Source organism: Phyllostomus hastatus, unplaced genomic scaffold, assembly GCF_019186645.2.
Source record: "Phyllostomus hastatus isolate PE091 unplaced genomic scaffold, TTU_PhHast_1.1 phas_scaffold_78, whole genome shotgun sequence".
Classification (NCBI taxonomy): Eukaryota; Metazoa; Chordata; class Mammalia; order Chiroptera; family Phyllostomidae; genus Phyllostomus; species Phyllostomus hastatus.
In genome coordinates, this window is record NW_025334041.1 from 60,515,682 (window position 1) to 60,535,206 (window position 19,525).

The 19,525-nt window shown below is 36.8% G+C and overlaps 1 protein-coding gene across 3 annotated transcripts in view; it reads left to right on the top strand.

The window, feature by feature from the left end:
- The first annotated feature begins 1,125 nt into the window (after nt 1–1,125).
- Nucleotides 1,126–19,525, top strand: part of IL1RL1 (interleukin 1 receptor like 1) — a 38,110-nt gene continuing 19,710 nt past the window's right edge. For all 3 annotated transcript variants that reach the window (XM_045828710.1, XM_045828711.1, XM_045828709.1), the window contains exons 1-6: nt 1,126–1,250; nt 14,437–14,646; nt 15,178–15,388; nt 16,403–16,577; nt 16,673–16,835; nt 18,173–18,244. In XM_045828710.1, the coding sequence (XP_045684666.1) occupies nt 14,586–14,646; nt 15,178–15,388; nt 16,403–16,577; nt 16,673–16,835; nt 18,173–18,244 (682 nt within the window). In that variant the 5' untranslated portion in view covers nt 1,126–1,250; nt 14,437–14,585. The remainder of the gene's footprint in view (nt 1,251–14,436; nt 14,647–15,177; nt 15,389–16,402; nt 16,578–16,672; nt 16,836–18,172; nt 18,245–19,525) is intronic.

Below are 19,525 nucleotides of genomic sequence, written 5' to 3' on the forward strand. Positions count from 1 at the left end.
CTATAAGCCTGTTTGGTTTATTGTTTAAGTGCATTTCTCCAGTTTTCTAACAGTGAAGTAATAGACAACCTCATGGAAAAGTATCCTTTACATAATGGTTGTGGAGTGATTAGATTCTGCTGTAGATTTTCATCTTTTATGATTGCTGACCATAGGTAAGTAAGTAGAGAAGGTGATTTGGCTTTCTTGGTCTTGATGCAAATATGAATAAAAATAAAGTTTGAAGTTTGTTTTATAAATGTAATTGTGGTGGGTGGAATAGATTGAATATATGAAAGCTCCAAAAGCCACCACTATTCATTAATATGGTTGATCCCTGACATAGATTATTCACTTAATATTGATAACAATACCCTTGTACAAGAGATTTAGAGAGGTTAGGGAATTTGCTCTAAGTCACATAGGTAGTAAGAGGAAAATCAGATTTTTGTCGAAAGATCATGCTCTTTCTATTATATTAGAGAGTTCATTTTTTTTTTGGAAAAAACCACATAAATGACTCAAGCTGGTTTATCCAGAATTTTAATAATTGTAAGGTGTCCACAATGTGATTATAACCATGGGAGATAAGCCATCAGGTGGCACGTATAGAAAGAATCCAGTTTGGAAGCTTTGGGTTCTGGCTTCACCCTCACTGGCTGTTACCTCAGGGAAGGGAATCATTCAGCCCCTCTGAGTCTCTGAGTGCACAGGAGAGCATGCACAAGATCCCTGATCACAGAGCAGATTACACACTAAGCACCCAGTGTGTATCAGAGTTTTCAAAACATGAGCATTGAGGTGCCCACAGTAAAACTTGCTGCAGAGATGTGCACATTCCCCTAGAGCTGCAGCTTTCAGGAAGTGACAGCTACAGACTACTCTCAGGGCATTGAGTGACCTGCCACTTAGATGGAATCAGGGAGGTTTTGCTGAGAAAGTCACCTACCTACAGGGAAGTAAAATACGGTTAACATTAAATATAATAATCTATTGTAATAATATTAAAATTGAGAATAAGCTTCGTTAAAGATTTTTCAAATGAGAATGTGGTGAAAGCTGAAGTTGACATTTGTGAACAGTGCAGCTTATCAGTTTCATCTTATCAGTAACCTAGTTCCTGTGTCCTCACTGATAAGAAAAATGGGAGGATTTTAAAGAAGGCTGGCTATTGTTTTTAGCATAGAGCTATAAGAGATTGATTTTTAGAGTTAATAAACTCTGATGCTAAGAAGTTGAGAAAGAAAGAGCTCAAGTACCACTCACTGACGGTAAGTGCCTTTGGGGTGTTTTTCAGAAATACTTTTATCTCAAAAAGAATGGGATTTAAAAACAAAAAATTAGGTTAAAAATAGTAATTCCTATTAATTTTTTTGTTTGTGAAAAAATAGTATTATCAGTGGGAAAACCAAGTTACAGACTGAAGAAGTCCCTTGGAGCCACATTTGTATAACCTGGAACTTTGGTCTTAGGTATTGGAAAATGTCTGGTGGGTGGTGGGGAAGGAATGGCCCTTGCAGTATATATACAGAGTGCTCATATTCCAGAGTCATTCTTCTGGAATCCACTAAAACCCACAAGTGGAATCTACTCATATGGTGGGGAAAGAAAAAGAATTTAGTAAGTAAGGAGTTGCTGGGCAAAAGGGTGAGGGAGAGGTGTGTGTTGTGAGGGACAGGGTTTAGAACCATTCAGAAGAAGGAAATTCAAGGTGAAAATGAGAGTCTGAAGAAGGTGGGCTGATAAAGGTCAGTCATTTTGGGGGCTGAGTTGGGGAATAGTGGGTAGTGAGTAAATAAGTGACCTAAATTTACATTTTTTAAAAATATATTTTATTGATTATGCTATTATTGGTAAATACCTATTTTATTAGATGGCTCCATTTTTTTTTAATCTCTCTCTAAAGACAGCTCAACAAAATGTGTAGAGTCACTTATTGCAGAGCTGGCCTCCAGCCTCACCCACTGATTGTTGGTTTTAACTCCTAATTTCCTCTAGTAACAGAGAAATGAAGGTTCTGCTTGCCTCTAGCTGTGACAATTTTTTTACTACCTCTGGAGACCAAACTATTCATGTGTAATTGCCGTCCCCCAAGATCTAACAGGGACATTGTTATCCCTTTTTTTTCTATTCTATGTAGACTATTTGAGACAGAAAGCTCTAGACTTAGGCAGAGCTGCAATACATCCCTGCTCATAAACTTAATTTGATTCACAACCATAAGCAACTCAACTAACCTCTTTAATTCTTGTATTTCCTGCCTATAAAACCAGCATATTACTACTAATACCAAGCTCAGAGGTTGATTTCCAAGTTTAAAGCTGATTGCAAACACTTAACAATGTCAGCTCTCATAGTTGTCATTATTTTTTTCCTTTCCTGCTCTGGGAACTCTTATCTCTGTGCCCTGCAGACAGGCTGTGTGGCTGGTGATTTTAACTTTACGTAATTCTAAGCTTGACATCAGTTCTCTCTTTTCTTGAACAGGTTGTTTCAAGGAAGAGATTGGTTCCAAAATATTTTTCTAATTGGATGTCTTGATGTATGGAGCAGATGTGGTTCAAGCATTTCTGGGATGTGTTTGGTTTTCAGATACCTTCAAAATATTTGTCTTATATTTGTGAGGGTCTATATTTTTTTGGTTACCCCTCTGTACTTCCCAGTTTTCTGTGAATGAAAGACAAGTGCAAAAGAAAGGTCCTCCAAAGTCTTGGGTGACACTGATATTCAAGGGCAAATGCAACCTAGTGAGTAGAACACAATGCAGAAGTCTCCCAGCACTGGTGATGCCAAGATTGTGTAAGTGTACACATGTGTGAGCATGTGTGAAGGAAGTTTGGCCCTAGTTCAGGGTGGAGGGAAAGGTCCCTCTGGTCTGGAACAAACTCTGACAGCAAGCAAGTCCAGTTCCCAGAAAGAAGAAGGAAAAAGACTAAGCAGGTTGTCTGGATTCTAAACAAGGGTCTTAAATATTTTGTTCTTTATTTTATTGTGGTAAAATCTCTTAACATGAGATATATCTGAACACATTTTAAAAATATACAGTATAGTATTGTTAACTACATTTACTAAATTATTAACTATTATTAACATGTTGTACAGCAGATATCTAGAAATTATGCATTTTGCTTAACAGAAATTTTATGTCTGTTGATTACCTTCTCATTTTACTCTCCCTGCCCAGCCCCTAGAAAACACCATTCCACTCTTTGTTTCTATGTATATCATTATTTTAGATACCTTAGATAAGTAAAATCATGCAGTATTTGTCCTTCTATGACTATTTATTTCACTTAGAATAGTAATCTTAAGGTTTGGGCTGAATAATGTTCCCCTATATGTATATACTACACCTTCTTAGACACTCATCTTTTAATGAACATTTAGGTTGTTTTTACATCTTTGCTATTGTAAATAGTGTTGCAATGAACACAAGAGTGCTAATATCTCTTTGAGATCTTAGTTTCAATTCTTTTGAATAAATACCCAGAATTTGGATTGCTGAGTAATATGGTATTTCTACTTTTAACTTTTTCAGAACACTTCATACTCTTTTCCATGGCCATTGTGCTATTTTGCATTCTCATCAAGAGTGTATAAGGGTTCCTTTTTCTCTACAATCTTGCCAATAGTTGTTATCATTTTTTTTTTGTTTTTGATAATAGCCATCCTGGGAGGTATAGGGTAATATCTCACTGTGGCTTTTATTTACATTTCTCTGGTGATATATGATGATGAGCATTTTATAATTACCTGTTGTTCACTTGTGTATCTTCTTTGGAAAAACTTCTATGTATAAATCATTTAGCTCATTTTTATGTATATGCCCTGACTGGAGATTGAACCCACAACCTTGGTGCCTCAGAATACACTCTAACCAAGTGGACTACCTGGCCAGTAGACCATATTTAAAATTTGGTTACTATTATTATTATTATTATTATTATTGCTATTGAGTTATATGAAGTCCTTATATATTTGGAAATCAATTCCTTATCAGATACATGGCTTGTAAGTATTTTCTTCCATTTCATAGGTTGCCTTTTTATTCTGTTGATTATTCCTTTGCTGAGCAGAGTCTTTTTAGTTTGATGCAGTTCCACTGTTTATTTTTTTTCCTTTTATCCATTTTTCTATGTTCCTGGTGGCATATCCATGAAATCGTTGCCAAGACTAACAACATAAAGCTTTCCCCCTACATTTTCTTTTAGAATTTTTACTGAGGATTGAGCTCAAACATAAGGAAGAATGGAGAAATGGGGTGATGAAGGGGACTTGGGTAAGAGATAGGGAGGTTCCAGCTTGTTTGGGACAAAATTGTCTTTAACACACTTGTAATAACATAGCAGTAACAACAACAATAATTATTTACTGAGAGTCTGCTATGTGCCAGACCTTGTGCCAAGTGCTTTCCATATACAATATGTAAATATCCTGCTGTTCTTATGATAATTCTGTGAAGTAGGGGTGAAATTCAAACCTGGCTGACTCAAATTCTGTGCGTTCAACTACTATTCCATGCTAATGTGGGTGAGAGTTTGGACTCACAACAGCAGAGTCTGAATATGAGTAAGGGAATGGTTGGGTTGGATTGGTGGAATTGGCTCTGGGGCCATGTATGGCTGAGCCTCAGGTGAAAAGGGAAGTGCACTGGTGGAAAAACACAAATGGAGATGGCATCCACTAAAATATAGTTCAGATTTTGGTGAGAGCTTATAAATTCTTCCCAAGGTGGATGGATAACTTTTTTTTTATTGCTGTTCAAGTACAGTTGTCTCAATTTCCACACCTCCCCCCACCACTGCCTCCTGCCTCACCCACCCCCACCTCCTACCCTCAATCCTAACCTCCTTTGGCTTTGTTCATCTGTCCCTTATTCATGTTCCTTGAAGACCCTTCCCCAACTTTCCCCCATTATCCCCTCTCCCCTTTCCTCTGATCACTGTCAGTTTGTTCTTTATTTCAATGTCTCTGGTTATATTTTGCTTGCTTGTTTGGTTTGTTGATTAGGTTCCATTTATAGGTGAGATCATATGGTATTTTTCTGTCACTACCTGGCTTATTTCACTTAGCATAATAACTTTGAATTTCAACAACTGCAGACCTTACCCAAGACCACTTGTGTCTTTTGACAACTTCCTTAAGCACAATTTAAGTGCATGTTGAGTGCCCATTTGAGTTCACTCTAAGCTGGGAATCTAGACTTCCCTACATCTTCTCTCAGAAGCCTTGTAATAAAAACAATGAAGGAACTGAGGGTTGAGTCACTATGCATGGGAGCCTCTACCATCTTGGCCTCACTAAACATAACCAAGGCTCCCAGGATGGCAGCGTATTCATGTCGACAGAGAACAGGAAGATCCCAATGCATCTCAGGGTCCTGGATGCTCTCCCCACTCTTCACTGTCTCTGACCACCTCCAGGATCAATCAGCACTTTCTAGAATCTTCTTCACTCTGGGTCCTTAGTTGGTCAAAAATCATTAGCTACTCTCTGTTGGAAGCTTGTCTTACTCTACACTGGTCCTCAGGTCACCATCTGAGCTGGAATCTTAAACTTTAAATAAAATCAAAGAATCTCTAGACTCCAACATTTAGGAAAGATGAGTTTCTTTGGGTTTACTACTCATCATGAGCATAGAGGTAAAGACAGAAACTTCAGTTGTGAATTCCCTCATCTTTTTTGTTCTTTCTGAGTAAAATTCTGAAAGATTCTGGGATGGAATGTTCAAAATTGCTTATCTTCATTTCAATTATTTTGAGTATTCTTTCCTGGAAACTTAAGCATTTTCCTTCCAACAAGTCTCTGTTAGATCATTGCTGATGTAAACACCAATTTTCAAAAGGCATCAGAGAAGTTAATTGTAGTGCAATTTCTAGTAAATTAGCCTCCATGCAGAGTGATTAATCTTTTGAAAATGTGGTATACATTAAGCTTCATAAAACTAAGACATCCTTAAATATGGTAACCAAACATATGACCTTAGAGTGGGTTTGCAGTATTTGAACAAATTAGAGGTTTAATTCAAACATGTCTCCTTTTGGTTTTTCATTTCCTCTGTTCTTTAGGATATTCTTGTTGCTCCTTTAATTATCCTCCTTTTTTAGCCTGTCAATAATGACTTGTGCCTTGTGGTTCTGGCCTCAGGGTCAAATCCAATGCTTACTAACCCATTTCCTATTTCTATTTTCACCTTTATAATTAAAGCATCCTTAAATCTAACTTTACTATAAACAAAAGTATTCAATTAAGTAAAAATATATTTGGAGAGAAAATTAATTAATTCTCATGCTATGGAACAATAGACTATTCATTAATTTTTTCATTTAAAAAGTATTTATTGAGGACCTCCCCTAGGGATACATAAGCAAATAAAACAGAAAATATATATGTGATGCATAAGTCAAGCATTTAGTATGTTAAAAGGCTATCAAAGCCACGGAAAAATAGAGCAGGATGCAGGAATTTGGGAGTGTAACCTCATTTGAGGAGGAGTGGAGACCTCATGAGACAGGAGGTAATGGAGCAAGACAGACAGATGTTGCACAGATGAAAAGAATCCCAGACAGAACATAGAGCTGTTGCCAGTGCTCTGCAGTGGGGGCAAGCTTGGGATGTGTGGGGAAGAGAGAGGAGAAAAGTGTGCATGGAATGGAGTGAGGATGGAGGGCATAGAAGGACCTAAATAAGAGATGAGGGGTGGCAGACCACAAGGGTTTTTGTCCATCATATAGAATTGGCTTCTATTGAGTAAAAGGTGATTTTGATCAGAGGAATGATTAAAAGGATCTTCCTGGTTTCTTCTTTGAAAATAGATTATAGGAACAAAAGAAGAACCAAAGAGACAAATTCAGAGCCTATTGCAATAATCCAGGCAAGAGATGGTGGTAGCTTGGATCTGTAGTGAGGATTATAGCAAGTGGTCACATGGTTGAGTTCTGAATATATTTGGAAGTAGATTCAATGGGACTTGCTGAAGGATTGCATTAGATGTACTGGAGAGAAGAGGTGTAAGAATATCCTCATGGGTTTTGATCTGTGTAGCTGTAAAGACGGAGTTTCCATCAACAAACATGGTAAGGGCTATTGGAAGAGCAGTTTTTTTTATGGGAAGAACAGAACTTTTGAGCAGTCTAGAATACAGAGAAGTGGAAGAAAGTGTCAAGTAGACAAGGAATATCTGAGTCTAAAGTTAAAAGGAAGAGTCTGGACAGCAGGTTTAACTCTGAGAGTATAATCAGCATATGGATGATGTTTAAAAATAGGAAACTGGATGAAATAATATGGGGAATGCATGTAAATAGACAAGAAGTTCAAAGACCGAACTATGAAGTGGTTGGGGAAAAAAGAGATATAAAGAGCAGCCAGTTGGGTTTTGAAGAAAGATGGCAGAGAAATTGCTCAACTGTGACAGCAGCTGCCCAGAACTCAATGTAAGGTCAATATTGAGGACTGACATTGGCTTTAGCAGTTACATGAAAGCAACTGGTGACACTGACAGCAATATAATACCATTATAATCTTAACTAGTTATTAACACATTGAAATTTAAAGAAACAAGTAATGTAGTGTTCCCAAAGTGGATTCAGAGTCTATAAAATTGTTTGCAAAACAATCAAGCAAACAAACAAAAGAAGAAACAAAAACAAAAGATTCTAAGTTAAAAACTTATTTTAACTCATGCTAAATTCTTAACATTTCTGTAGTGTTTTATATAGATAGATACAAATTTATCTTTTAGGGAAAGATGAATACCTCTCCCCAGGAAAGTTTTATAGGGAAAACAGTTCCCTTTTGTTCTCTTGTGGTATATCTTTTCACTCTTGAAGATTTCATCTAGTTCTAGGGGTTTAATTTCCTCTTCCTTACTATGTCTTCTGAACTTCAGAAGCAAATATCCCGCTGATGACTTGACATTTCCTGTTGTATGTCTAACAGATATATCAAGCTGAATATGTCCAAAATGATCTAATCTCACCCCCAAATCTGTTGCACCTCTAATCTCCCCATTTCAGTAAATAACAATCCCCTTTGCTCAGTTTCTCAGGCCAAAACTTTGGGTCTTTGGTCATTGTCTCATACTTTATATCTTATCCATCAAGAAATTCTATCAGTAATACCTCAAATTATATCTAAAATCCAGCCTGTCTTACCACCTGTTGCGCGTGGGTCACCGGCCAGCAGTGACCACGGAACGCTGTGGATGGCTCGACAATACGAGAGAAAAAACACACATGCACAGAGACAAACTAGTTTCTGTGGGGAAGTAGGGACGAAATGGCCACCCCCCCTAGTGGGGAGCGCGCCGATTTACAGTCCATACCTGCTTTTATTGGGCTCATGCTGCATAATAATTCAGGTAAAGTACAGTACTCATTAGGGGAAGTAAGGAACTATAGAAAACAAAGAACTCTGCCGGTCTATTGAGTTGGGGGGTCAAAGAGCTGTAAGACTGAGGAACAAACTAACTTCCTCCTAAGACCCTTCTCATTCAACTGAGAGCATTCTAAACAAAGAAGGTTTCACAGTAATTTACATATTCTTTCTTAGGCCTGATCACCCCGGGAAATCCGCACTTCTCAGCACCGAGCTGTACCACCCTGTCATTGTTTTAGGCTTAGGTGGAGCAAGGGAACTAGGTAACCAAGAGATAAGGAGATTTTCTCCCAGACGCTGAGAACTCAGGCTATGTCAAAGCCGAGGAGCGAGGGTCCATCACCCCCCTTTTGCTGCAGCCCCCCCCCCAAGTCCTTCTTTTGGGGGGGCCTCCCAAAGTGATCGTGCCTGTCTTAGGTCGCTCTCCCCGTGGGGAATCTTACCCGTCTTTGGCTAACCGACCAAGCTTTTTGGGGTTCAGTTATGAATAAAGCAGCAGAAGCAGCATTCCTGCCAGGAAGATAAGCTTTTATCTCCTTGCCGGCTTATGGTTCCAAGGGCGTTCCCTTAGCCTTAGCTTGGCGGGGGTTTCAGCCTCTGATACAAGTCAGGGCGGTTCCCAACAACCACCTACACTTCTACACCCTGGTCCAAGTCACCATCTCTTTCACCTGGATGAACACATAGCATCCTAACTTGTTTTCCTTCTTTATTTGTTGTCCTCCTGAAAAGTATTTTCAACATGCAGAGTGTTCTTGCTTAAACCTATGTCAGGCCATGCCATTCATTGGCTTGAACTCTTCTAGTGGTTTCCATCTCACAGAATTAATGGCAAAGTGCTTAAGGTGATTCATGAGGGCATGCATGATTTGGTCACCAAATGTCTCCAACATGCTCTTTGTTTTCTACTACTTCTCCTCTCATTGAAGCCATGTGACACCCTGCTGCTCTTTAAACATCCAGGAATGCTTCTCCTTTAGGGCCTCCATATTGCCTTTCCCTTCTGCCTGGGCTGTGCTTTGGCTGTTTATTAAATACCACCTTTCTAGTGAGCTGTCCCAGGTCACCTACCTAAAAGCGTACCTCTCCAACTCTGCTTTCTTCCCTCTTCTGTTTTCTTTTCCTTTTTAAATATATCACCATATAAATATTTTATAAATATTTTAAATTTATTTGTGCTTTATTGTCCTTCCTTTCCTCTAGGCTATAAATTGCATGTTAGAGGTGTTTTTGTCTTTGTTCTGTTTGGTACATTGGTATCCCCAGGATCTAAAACAGTGATGGAAACCTAAGAAAAAAAGTCCTCATTGGATGTTTGGTTTCAGCATTTGGCTCTTATAAGGCCAGCTGATGCAGAATTGATATGTACGATGATACTGATTATTAAAACCCTGAAATATTTTCTTACTGATGAGTCAATAGTCTCTACTTCAGGACCTCCCAATATCCTCCACTGCCTTTCCTTTGGACTTCTTCACAATGCAGAAACTGCAGGATCAGGCCCAGATCTCTGGCAGTGGCCGGTGTCCTTATACATAGCCAATGCCAATGGTGTGTCGCTTCTTTCAAGTATTTCATGTGTCATATTTGCTCTCAGAAAAAAACTACAAAAGGCTGGCTGATTGCTTTTTGTCTCGGAACAATTAAAATAAATTCAGAGGAATAATTATCAAAAGTTTTTTTTTCTGAAAAAACAGACTGAAGAACTTGTTCTGGACAACTTATTCTCAGAATCATTTACAAAAATAACTGACAGTGTCCTCTAGATTATTTGTTATTGAAAGTTTGATGATAAAATATTGACAAGGCCTGTAGTGGTGATTTGTCATGGTATCTCATAAATGAATCTGGGTCTCTTGAATGAGATTTGATGATTATACTCACTCATGTAATCACCATCCCAATCAACATAGAAAATATTTCTTCTTCTAAGAAAGTTTCTTTCTACCCCCTTCCAATCAAATCCCCACAATCTCAACTACACATGTGATTTTTCCAGCATGATAAGTGCATTATCCTGTCATTCGACTTGTGTAAGTGTAATATGCAGTTAGGTGCTCTTCTGTGTTTGGTTTCTTTTGCTTAGCATAACTTTTTGGAAAGGAGAGGCAGGGCTTAATTAAGTTTTTATTTGCAACATGCCAAAACTTATAGCACATGATATTTTTGAGATATTTTCATGTTACATCAACAATTCCTTTCTTTTTATTGCTGAGCAGTTTTCAATGACTTTTCTTAATGCATTATCCTGTTGATAGACATTTGGATTATTTTCTGTTTTTAGAACTATGAATATAGCATTTATGAATATTCTTTTATAAATGTCTTATAGACACATGCTTTTAATTCTATTGGATATATCCTAGAAGTGGAATTGTTAAGTGACAGAATAGATGTTCTATAACTTTTTATTTTGTTTACCAGTTTACGAAGATATAAATGTACATGAAATATAATGAATACATTTTAAGTGTACAATTCAATACAGTTTGACAAATATATGCGCTATGAAAACATCTTTTCAATTAAAATGTCATCCCATAAATTTATCTTTTCTTTCTCTTCAGTTAATTGACCCACCTAATCAACTGTCCCAAGTGATCACTCAGCATAATGTTTCTGAAATTCATCCATGTTTCATGAACCAGTGGTTCCTTTTTTTATTGATGATTAGCATTTCATAGTATGAATATAAATTAGTTTATTCATTTATGTGGTAATGGTCATCAAGCTTCTACAAACATTTTTGTATAAGTGGTTTTGTGAGCAGAAGGTTTTATGTTTTTTGGGTTAATCCTTAGGAGAAGAATTCCTGAGTTACATAGTAAGTATTTATCGCAAACTTCCATCTATTTTCCTAAGTTGTTTGTCATTTTCCACTCCCACCTGTAATATAGGGAGTTCTAGTTGTTTCACATCCTCATCAACACCTGGTCTTGTCAGTCTTTATAATTTTAGTCATAAAGTAGAATCACACTGTGATTTTAATTATTTGCATTTCTTTAGTGACTAATGTATTTGAGCATCTTTTTCATGTATTTCTTGGATATTGATATATTTTCATTTGTGAAATCTCAGTTTATTTCATTATTTAACGAAGCTATTTTGTCTTTGTGATATTATGTATAAAAGTTATTTATAAATTATATATACATATCTTTCATCAGATGTATAAATTTTAAGTATTTTGTCTGACTCTGTGACTTGGCCTATTCAAATTTCAATTATGTTTTTTGAGGACCAGAAGTTCTTAATTTTGATGAAGTCCAAGTTATTTATTTTCCTGTCATGATTAATGACTTTATATCCAGTCTAAGAAATATTTGTCCTATTTCAAGTTGTAAAGATTTTCTACTATGTAATTTACTATATATATATAATCCATTTTGATTTTATTTTTGTGTATATATAATGAGATAAAGATATTTTTCCATATATATAGCCAGTTTTTCCATCATCATTTGTTGAAAGCACTTTGTTTTCCCCATAGACTTATGTTGGTACTATTATTAAACAAATCAATTTATTGCCTACTTTGAGTTTATTTCTATACTTTCTTCTGATCCTTTGATTTATATGTTGATCTTTATGTCAATACAACCCTAGTTTCATTATCATAACTTTATATTAAGTCTTAAAGTCATGTTGTGTAAGTTCTCCAATTTTATTCTTATTTTTAAGCTATCCTAAGTATGTTGGTTTTCCATGTACCTTTTATAATTCTCACAAAGAAATTATAGTTGATGATTCTAATACTGGAAAAATAAAGACTCAACTATTCAAGACTAATTAAGATGTGCAGGAACTAAATGAAACATGTCAAATGCAGACCACAGCAATAGATGTTATGGAATTTGCATGGGAGAGATTACCTGGGTCACAAAAAATTAGTCTCAAAGGGATCTTAGCTATAATTCAGTCATTTCACATATGCAAACACTTAAGACCAATGGCTGGTTTTCTTGCGGCCAGCACTTTTGTTTTTCCCTCCTGTCTGTCCTCAGTCCATAGCACTCATTCTGATCTGCTTGATGGTCACTTTCTTCTTGGCCCCTAACTTTTCCATGGGGTCTTTTGATGGTGATTTAGGCCTCATTTTACTATAAAGTAGAACAGAAGAGACAGGGTTTTAAGGGAGAATGTAAAAGCATGGTAGAAGATACATGGCATCTCTTTAGGTCCATATATAAAACCTTTTTTTTTCCAGGCCAATAACTCTACCACTTAATTAGTTGTAATGGCTCATTCAACAAACATTTTTGAGCAACTACCTTGTGTAGCCTCTGTTTCAGGCATATGAGTTATATCACTGGATAAACTGACTAAAATATCTTTTCTTTTGGAGCTCACACTTACAGAAAACAGAATATAAACAATAAACAACTGGCATAAGTAGAATGTTAGAAGGTTATGAGTGCTCTAGAAAAAAAACAGAGCAAGGCAAGGAGAGATAGAATGTGGAAGGGGACATTACAATATAAAATGGATTGATTAGACACTTAAACAAATACCTGTACACCAATGTCTATAGCAGAGCTATTCACAATAGTAAAAGATAAAAGCAACCCAAATGTCCATTAATAGATGAATAAGTAAACAAATTGGTATATACATATACCATAATGTCATTCAACCATTGAAAGTAGTAAAGTACTGATACATGTTTCAACATGGGAAAACCTTGAAAACACTATGTTAATAAATGAGGCAAATCAGATGCAAAAGGCACTTATTGTGAGTCCATATATGAAAATATGAAATCCCATACATGGAATTTTCAAAAAAGGTAAATCCATAGAGACACAAAGCAGATTTTGGTTGTTAGGAGACAGGGGAATGAAGAAATGGGGAAGTGACTACTAAGTGGTATGGAGTTTTATTTGGGTTGATGAAAATGTTTTGGAACTAGATAGAGGTGGTAGTTTCAAAACAATGTGAATGTACTAAATGGTACTGAATTGTCAGTTTAAAATGGTTATTTTTACGTTACACAAATTTTTCACCTCAATAAAAAAATATCAGAAGGAAAAACAGTAAAAACAATTGTGTAATCGAAGCAGTGACTTTGAAGAGGTGACAGGGGTCACCCTGTGGCTACCTGGAACGAGCCATACAAACAGAAGGAAGAACAAGTGCAGAGGAGGACTGGGTCTGGTGCATCTAAGGATTGGCAAGGAGAACCTAGGATTGTGGTGGAGGAGTCAGAGAGGTGATGGCTGGCCTCAGATTTCAAGGGTGTTCATAGATGCTGTAGGGTGTTTGCTTTTCTTTTAGGTGAGGTGGAAGGACATTGGGGGCCTATATGATTTGACCTGGATTTTAGCAGCATATCTGGAGGTATGAATACAGAGGACCCTCTGTATTCAGAAGAGTCTGAAGAGAAGCAGCAGTGGAAACAGTGATAAACTTATTAAAATCCAGGAGAGAGATGATGGTGACTCAGGCAAAAAAGGTGGCAATGGAGGTGGAGAGAAGTAGATGTAGGTAGTATGTATTTTAAAGGTAAAACCCATAGAATTTTTCATGTCAGATATGTGAGGAAAAGAAGAGTCAGCTGTGTATGAAGAGTTTTGCCTTGAGCAGCTGGAAGGATGGCATTGTCACCAGATAAGAAAGACTGTGGAAGAAGTTGCTTTCTTGGGGGTGGGGAGGGAGGGAGAGAGATTTGCAGGAGAGCAGAAGTTTGGTTCTGGAGACATTATGTCTTTGTTAATTCCAGTTAGTTTTGGATATGTACCAGTTTCTTCTAGTTTTTTGAAAGGAAGAATTGGATGAGGCTCAAAGGTGGATGGAGGGAAGGAGCTGAGAGATGAGTACTCCTAGAGTTTGGAGTGTGGCAAAGAAGAATAAAAAAACATGTCCTTTGCTCAGGGTGACATGGAACAGTACTGGGCCCACAGCCTTTTCCTGAGGCCCAGACCACGCTGTCTGATACCTCACACAAGATCTGAAATCCTGCTGTTATAAATATTATGCACAATAAGCACCTGTTGAATGATTAATTCTCCTGGGTGTTATTAAGCAAGTTAAATTCATGGTTATAAACATCTTGCTTGTGATTCTGCATGTTTTATTTTTCAGTAAAGACACTGACAGCCTTTTCCAATGATAAATCTTAAAGAGCACCATCAACCTCGTTGGAGAGACTTTCACTGTCATATGTCACAGAGCCGACTTGAATAATCTCAACAATCAGTTGCCAACACTTGCTCTAGACTGATAAATTGAGAATGAGACTCTGGGTTTTGGCAATTCTAACAGTTCTTATACATTTCACAGTTGCTACATTTAGTAAGTATTGCTTCTCAAGTATAATTTACAATTTTTTTAGTTAAGTAACTTCAAGAACATGTGCTTTGTTTTAAACAGCTTGTTTATAGTTGTTCCAGTTAAACTGTAACCTGGAAAAATCACTTATGCTGTACAGCCATTCTCCATCACAAATCTAAGAAAATAAATTCCTCATAAATATACCCTAATTTTAGTTTTATATATTCAAATATGTCAACATTTAACAGGGTGACTGCCCATAGGAGGCATCATAAGAAGTTGATTGAAAACATACTTTGTATAGTTAGACATGGCTCCTTTTCCACTGGAGCAGTTTGGGGGATCTGGCTCCAAATTAGTTCACTAATTTGTGGTACCCATTAGAACATTTCATACAAGATCTTAATCATTTACTTATTCTTTTCAGTTGAAATATCACAAAGTATGGCCCATTTCTCAATTTAATCCTAGAGAGGAATATCCTAGAACATAGGAACTATAATCTTTATATGATAATTTCAGGGTCATATTCATATGTTTTTTTATTTGCAGACAAGTCATCCTGGGGCCTGGAAAATGAGGCTTTAATTGTGATGTGTCCTAGACAAGGAAAATCTCAAAACCCTGTAGTATGGTTTTACTCAAAAACCAACAAAAGTGTTACTACTCAAAAAGAGAGTCGTGTATTTGCCTCAGGGGAACGTCTTAAGCTTTTCCCAGCCAAAGTTGAGGATTCTGGAATTTATACTTGCATTATCCGAAGGTAGTATCGGCCACCATAATCTTTAGATTTTCTCTCTTTTCTGTAAGAATTGATCATCTGAGCTGCCCTCACTTTTCTTCCCTTTCCTAGACTTCTCTGGTACCACTGAATTTATGAAGTGATTTGACTAAAAGAGTACTTCTAGGAACACCATCAGGTTGGGGTGTAGGTGATTATGAACTAATTATTTGAATGGATAACTGCAGGGATTCATCTGTAGCCCAGTTAGAAAATACCTGGTTTTCCTAGTGATCAAGAAAACTGAGACCAGTCACCCAGTTTGACTGGAAGTGAGATTTAAGCAGCACAAAGAACAGTAACCTATGCCCTGAGCATCAAGGAGGCCTATGGTTGGTGCAAAAGAATAATTACCAGTGCCTTACATCTGAGAGGTCAGCTAAAGAAGGTTATGTGAGATTGCATGCTTATAAATTACTCTACATACAAACTGTTAAATGTTTTGATTTTGTACCTGTTTTTGGTACATAGAAAATGTCAGATGAACTACATAAAAAGGCAGGATGTGTATAATTAGGTGGCTAGGTTCTGAGGTCAGACAAGTTTCAGTTTGAAATTCATGCTGTCACTAGTTAGCTGTGTGTTGCCTGAAAGTTACTCCTGTGTCCCTCAATTTCCTCATCTGTAAACTTCATATATAAATATAACTCAGTTAAAATCATTGTGGGAATAAATGAGGTATTGTTAATATCATGAATGGTACATAGTAAATTCTCTATAAATACTAATGATCTTTATTATATTGGGTTATTGGCATTACAGTAGATATAATATATGAAAAAATGGTGAGGGAGTCTTTTTTAGGGGCTGTTGTAAGGGTTATGTTTTATCTCAAGTTTAATCAAAGTATTTAAAATCCTAGATTTTAATGATTATTTTTAAATGAGACAAAGCCACTATCATTTTACAGAGAAAAACAATAATTAGTAAAAGATTTGGATAAAGTCATTGCATAATGCTAAATAACTTTCAAAAAATTGTTTGACTTTTTAATAGTCCCACCTTCATTAAGACTGGATATGTGAATGTCACTATATATAAAAAACAACCAGATTGCAATATTCCAGATGACATGATATATTCAACAACCTCTGGATCAGAAAAAAATTCCAAAATATTTTGTCCTACCATTGACCTCTACAATTGGACAGCACCTGTTGAGTGGTTTAAGGTAGAAGAAATTTGGAGAAAATAAATGAAAATTACACAAAATAGATGGAAGTAAAGAATTACTGCAAATGGCATGGCATTTTTTTTTAATTTCAGAATTGTAAAGCTCTTCAAGGATCAAGGTACTATACACATAAGACATATTTGCTTATTGACAATGCAACTAGCAAGGACACAGGTGATTATACATGCAGATTTATGCACAATGAAAATGGAGTCAGCTACAATGTGACAGCAACCAGATCATTCACAGTTCATGGTAAGCTACTGAATTTAACAAAATAGAATATTTGCTAAAAGATAAGGTGGGAGAAATAGAGCCCTTCTTGTTGATTTTCCTGTACTTCATCCTCCTGCCAATAGTTCCTCCTGCTTCATTTTTTTTTTTTTTGCACATTATCTACTATGCCACAATCAAAATTTAAGAAATTTCAGAGGGAGATTGTGCAGCTAATTCTAAAGCATGTATTCTCTCCTTTTTGACCTAATTTTTCAAAGATATTGTGATCTGAATACTAATGTAACTTTTTTAACTGGCCGACAACTCTTTGAAGAGCAAGATTAACTTTTCTTCTCCCAATTTCTTGGCAAAGATTCTGTAAATAGAAAAAAGTCCATTTGATCTCCACTATAACTCACTGGATTAGAAGTTGAGTGAGGAACTTTATAAAGATACATAGGTATTACTGAGTGGTTTTCAATCCTGATTTGCAATACTTTTAACATCCTTAAAGACCTCAAGTAGGTCTCTTAATTCTATTTTTTTTTTTAATTTACTTTAAGTTCTATAAAAGCCCATTCATGGGAAAGACTTCACAATCAAGAGTATCACATCTACAAAGAGTCAGGGTCTTCTTAGACTAGTTTGAACAATGGATATAGAGGAAGCAGTGCCTCTGTGTATGATAGATTTCTGAGGGCAAAGCAACAGTGGAGAAAAGCTTTGCTTGGAGTTTTTCAAAGCTCCACTGCTGTAAAATGAACATCAGCAGACCACATTTCTATTAATGTCTCTCACTGATGCACAGCAAAATTCACAAGGGTTCTTAATCATAGTATCCTAACATCAATGGGAACCAAGGGCTGTGGTGATGCACCAGTGGTCCAGAGAGTCCCTTTTCATAGTCTTTAGGCATCAGGACCATAGGAAATTAACATTTCTGAATAGTGTGGGCCAGTGTGGTAGAAAGCTGTGAGCAGAAGTGTGAAGATATGTGTTTTTTATTCTCATGTGTCTTTTGAACTCTTCTTCCTGTAGCATTATCCCCTTTCTGTAGCATTGTAGTTTTCTAACAATTGTGAGGTCATACAATTAATTTAATGTGTTGGACTAGGTTTTGTTTAATGAAATAAAAGAGATTAGAAAATATCAAAGAGCATCCTAGGTATAGTAAGACAAAATACCACTTTAAAGTTTTTGTTTCATTTGTGTGTGTCTGCATCTGTGTGTGTGTACATATTTATTGTTGTCATTGTCAGAAAATTTGAGAAACATTGTTATGAAATAGGATAGAAATATGAAAATATAGGTTTTACATTGATGATCATCAAAATTCTGATTTGATATTTATATTCTCTATTTGTTTTTGATTTAAGAGGAGAAAAGCTTTTCTTTGTTTCCAGTAATTATAGCACCACCACAAAATGAAACAAAGGATGTGGAAATCGGTAAGAAAGCTTTAAAATGCTGTTAATGTTGCCTGGAAAATACTTCCCTCTGACCCCTGGTCTGAATTCCCCAAGTAGAGATCAAGCAATGAGGATAGAGGATCTTGAGGGTTCAATGAGATGTCAAGGGTAGAAACACTTGCCTTGAGCACTTGCACATTTCAGGAATATGTGGTCACAGCAATATACAGCATTTACACTTGTATTGCACTTTGTAACTCATGTGCCATTGTCACTTCTATCCATGAGATAGAAATTGTTCCCACTTTAAACTTGTGGATACTTAGGCTCAGACAGGATGGATGACATGCTCAAGGCTGTAAATAATCAATGACAGAAGGATGAGAATCCAGACTTTCTGACTCTATCCATCTCTTCCTTTCCTGGTTCCTTACTAGAGGTGTGATACAATTCAAAGTTTTAGCATGTGGAATATACTCTCATGACCTAGTCTTCACCTGCAACCTGGCCAATGTACGGCTGTTAACCCATGTGCCCCATGTTCTCATCATACTGACCATCTCATGGCTCTTATGCTGACATACAACATTTCCTCATTCTTGCTTGCTTTTGCCCATGTTGTTCCCCCCTCCCTTCTCTCAACACTCAGTGCAAATATTACCTCTTCTGTGAAATCCCTCCATACCACCCTCCTTTACTGCCTGAGACCATGATCAGAGCCTCTTTTTTTATTGGAGTTCAAGGCCACCATATATACCTGTGCAGTGTGGCAGCTCGGTTCCTTGCAATGATTTCTTCTCCTGTGTTTCCACATAACTTGTCAATCTTTCTACCAGTATGTGAACATATCTTATGTTCTAATTGTTAATGTTTATACCCTTGTCTCCTTTGGGGAGATGCTGAGCCCCTTATCCCACTTCAGACACCCAATTGTAGAACCGGGAGCTCAGGGCTCACAAGGGGGTGGCTCAATGCACATACCTGTGCTTCCAGCTTCAGGAATGCAGCCTCATACTTCAGGTTGGAAAGAAGCAAGTCTCAAATTAAAGGAGTTGGAAAAGAGAAGGAGGGTTCTTGCTGGACAATTAAATACTAGGATGGTAGCCTGGTCAGGGAAAACAGTTTTACTTGTTAGAAAGAGATAAAACATATTCAAAAGGAGGAGAAATGTGTGAAGGAGAGCAGTTAAAAAGAAATTCTAATTTATAGTAAAGGGTAATACTACATTATAATGTGGGATTGGTGAAGCTTGAGTCATTTGTCTCTTTGGTTTCCTCTTCCAGTGAGAAAGGAGAGGGGAGTTGAGCTTCAAATCTAATT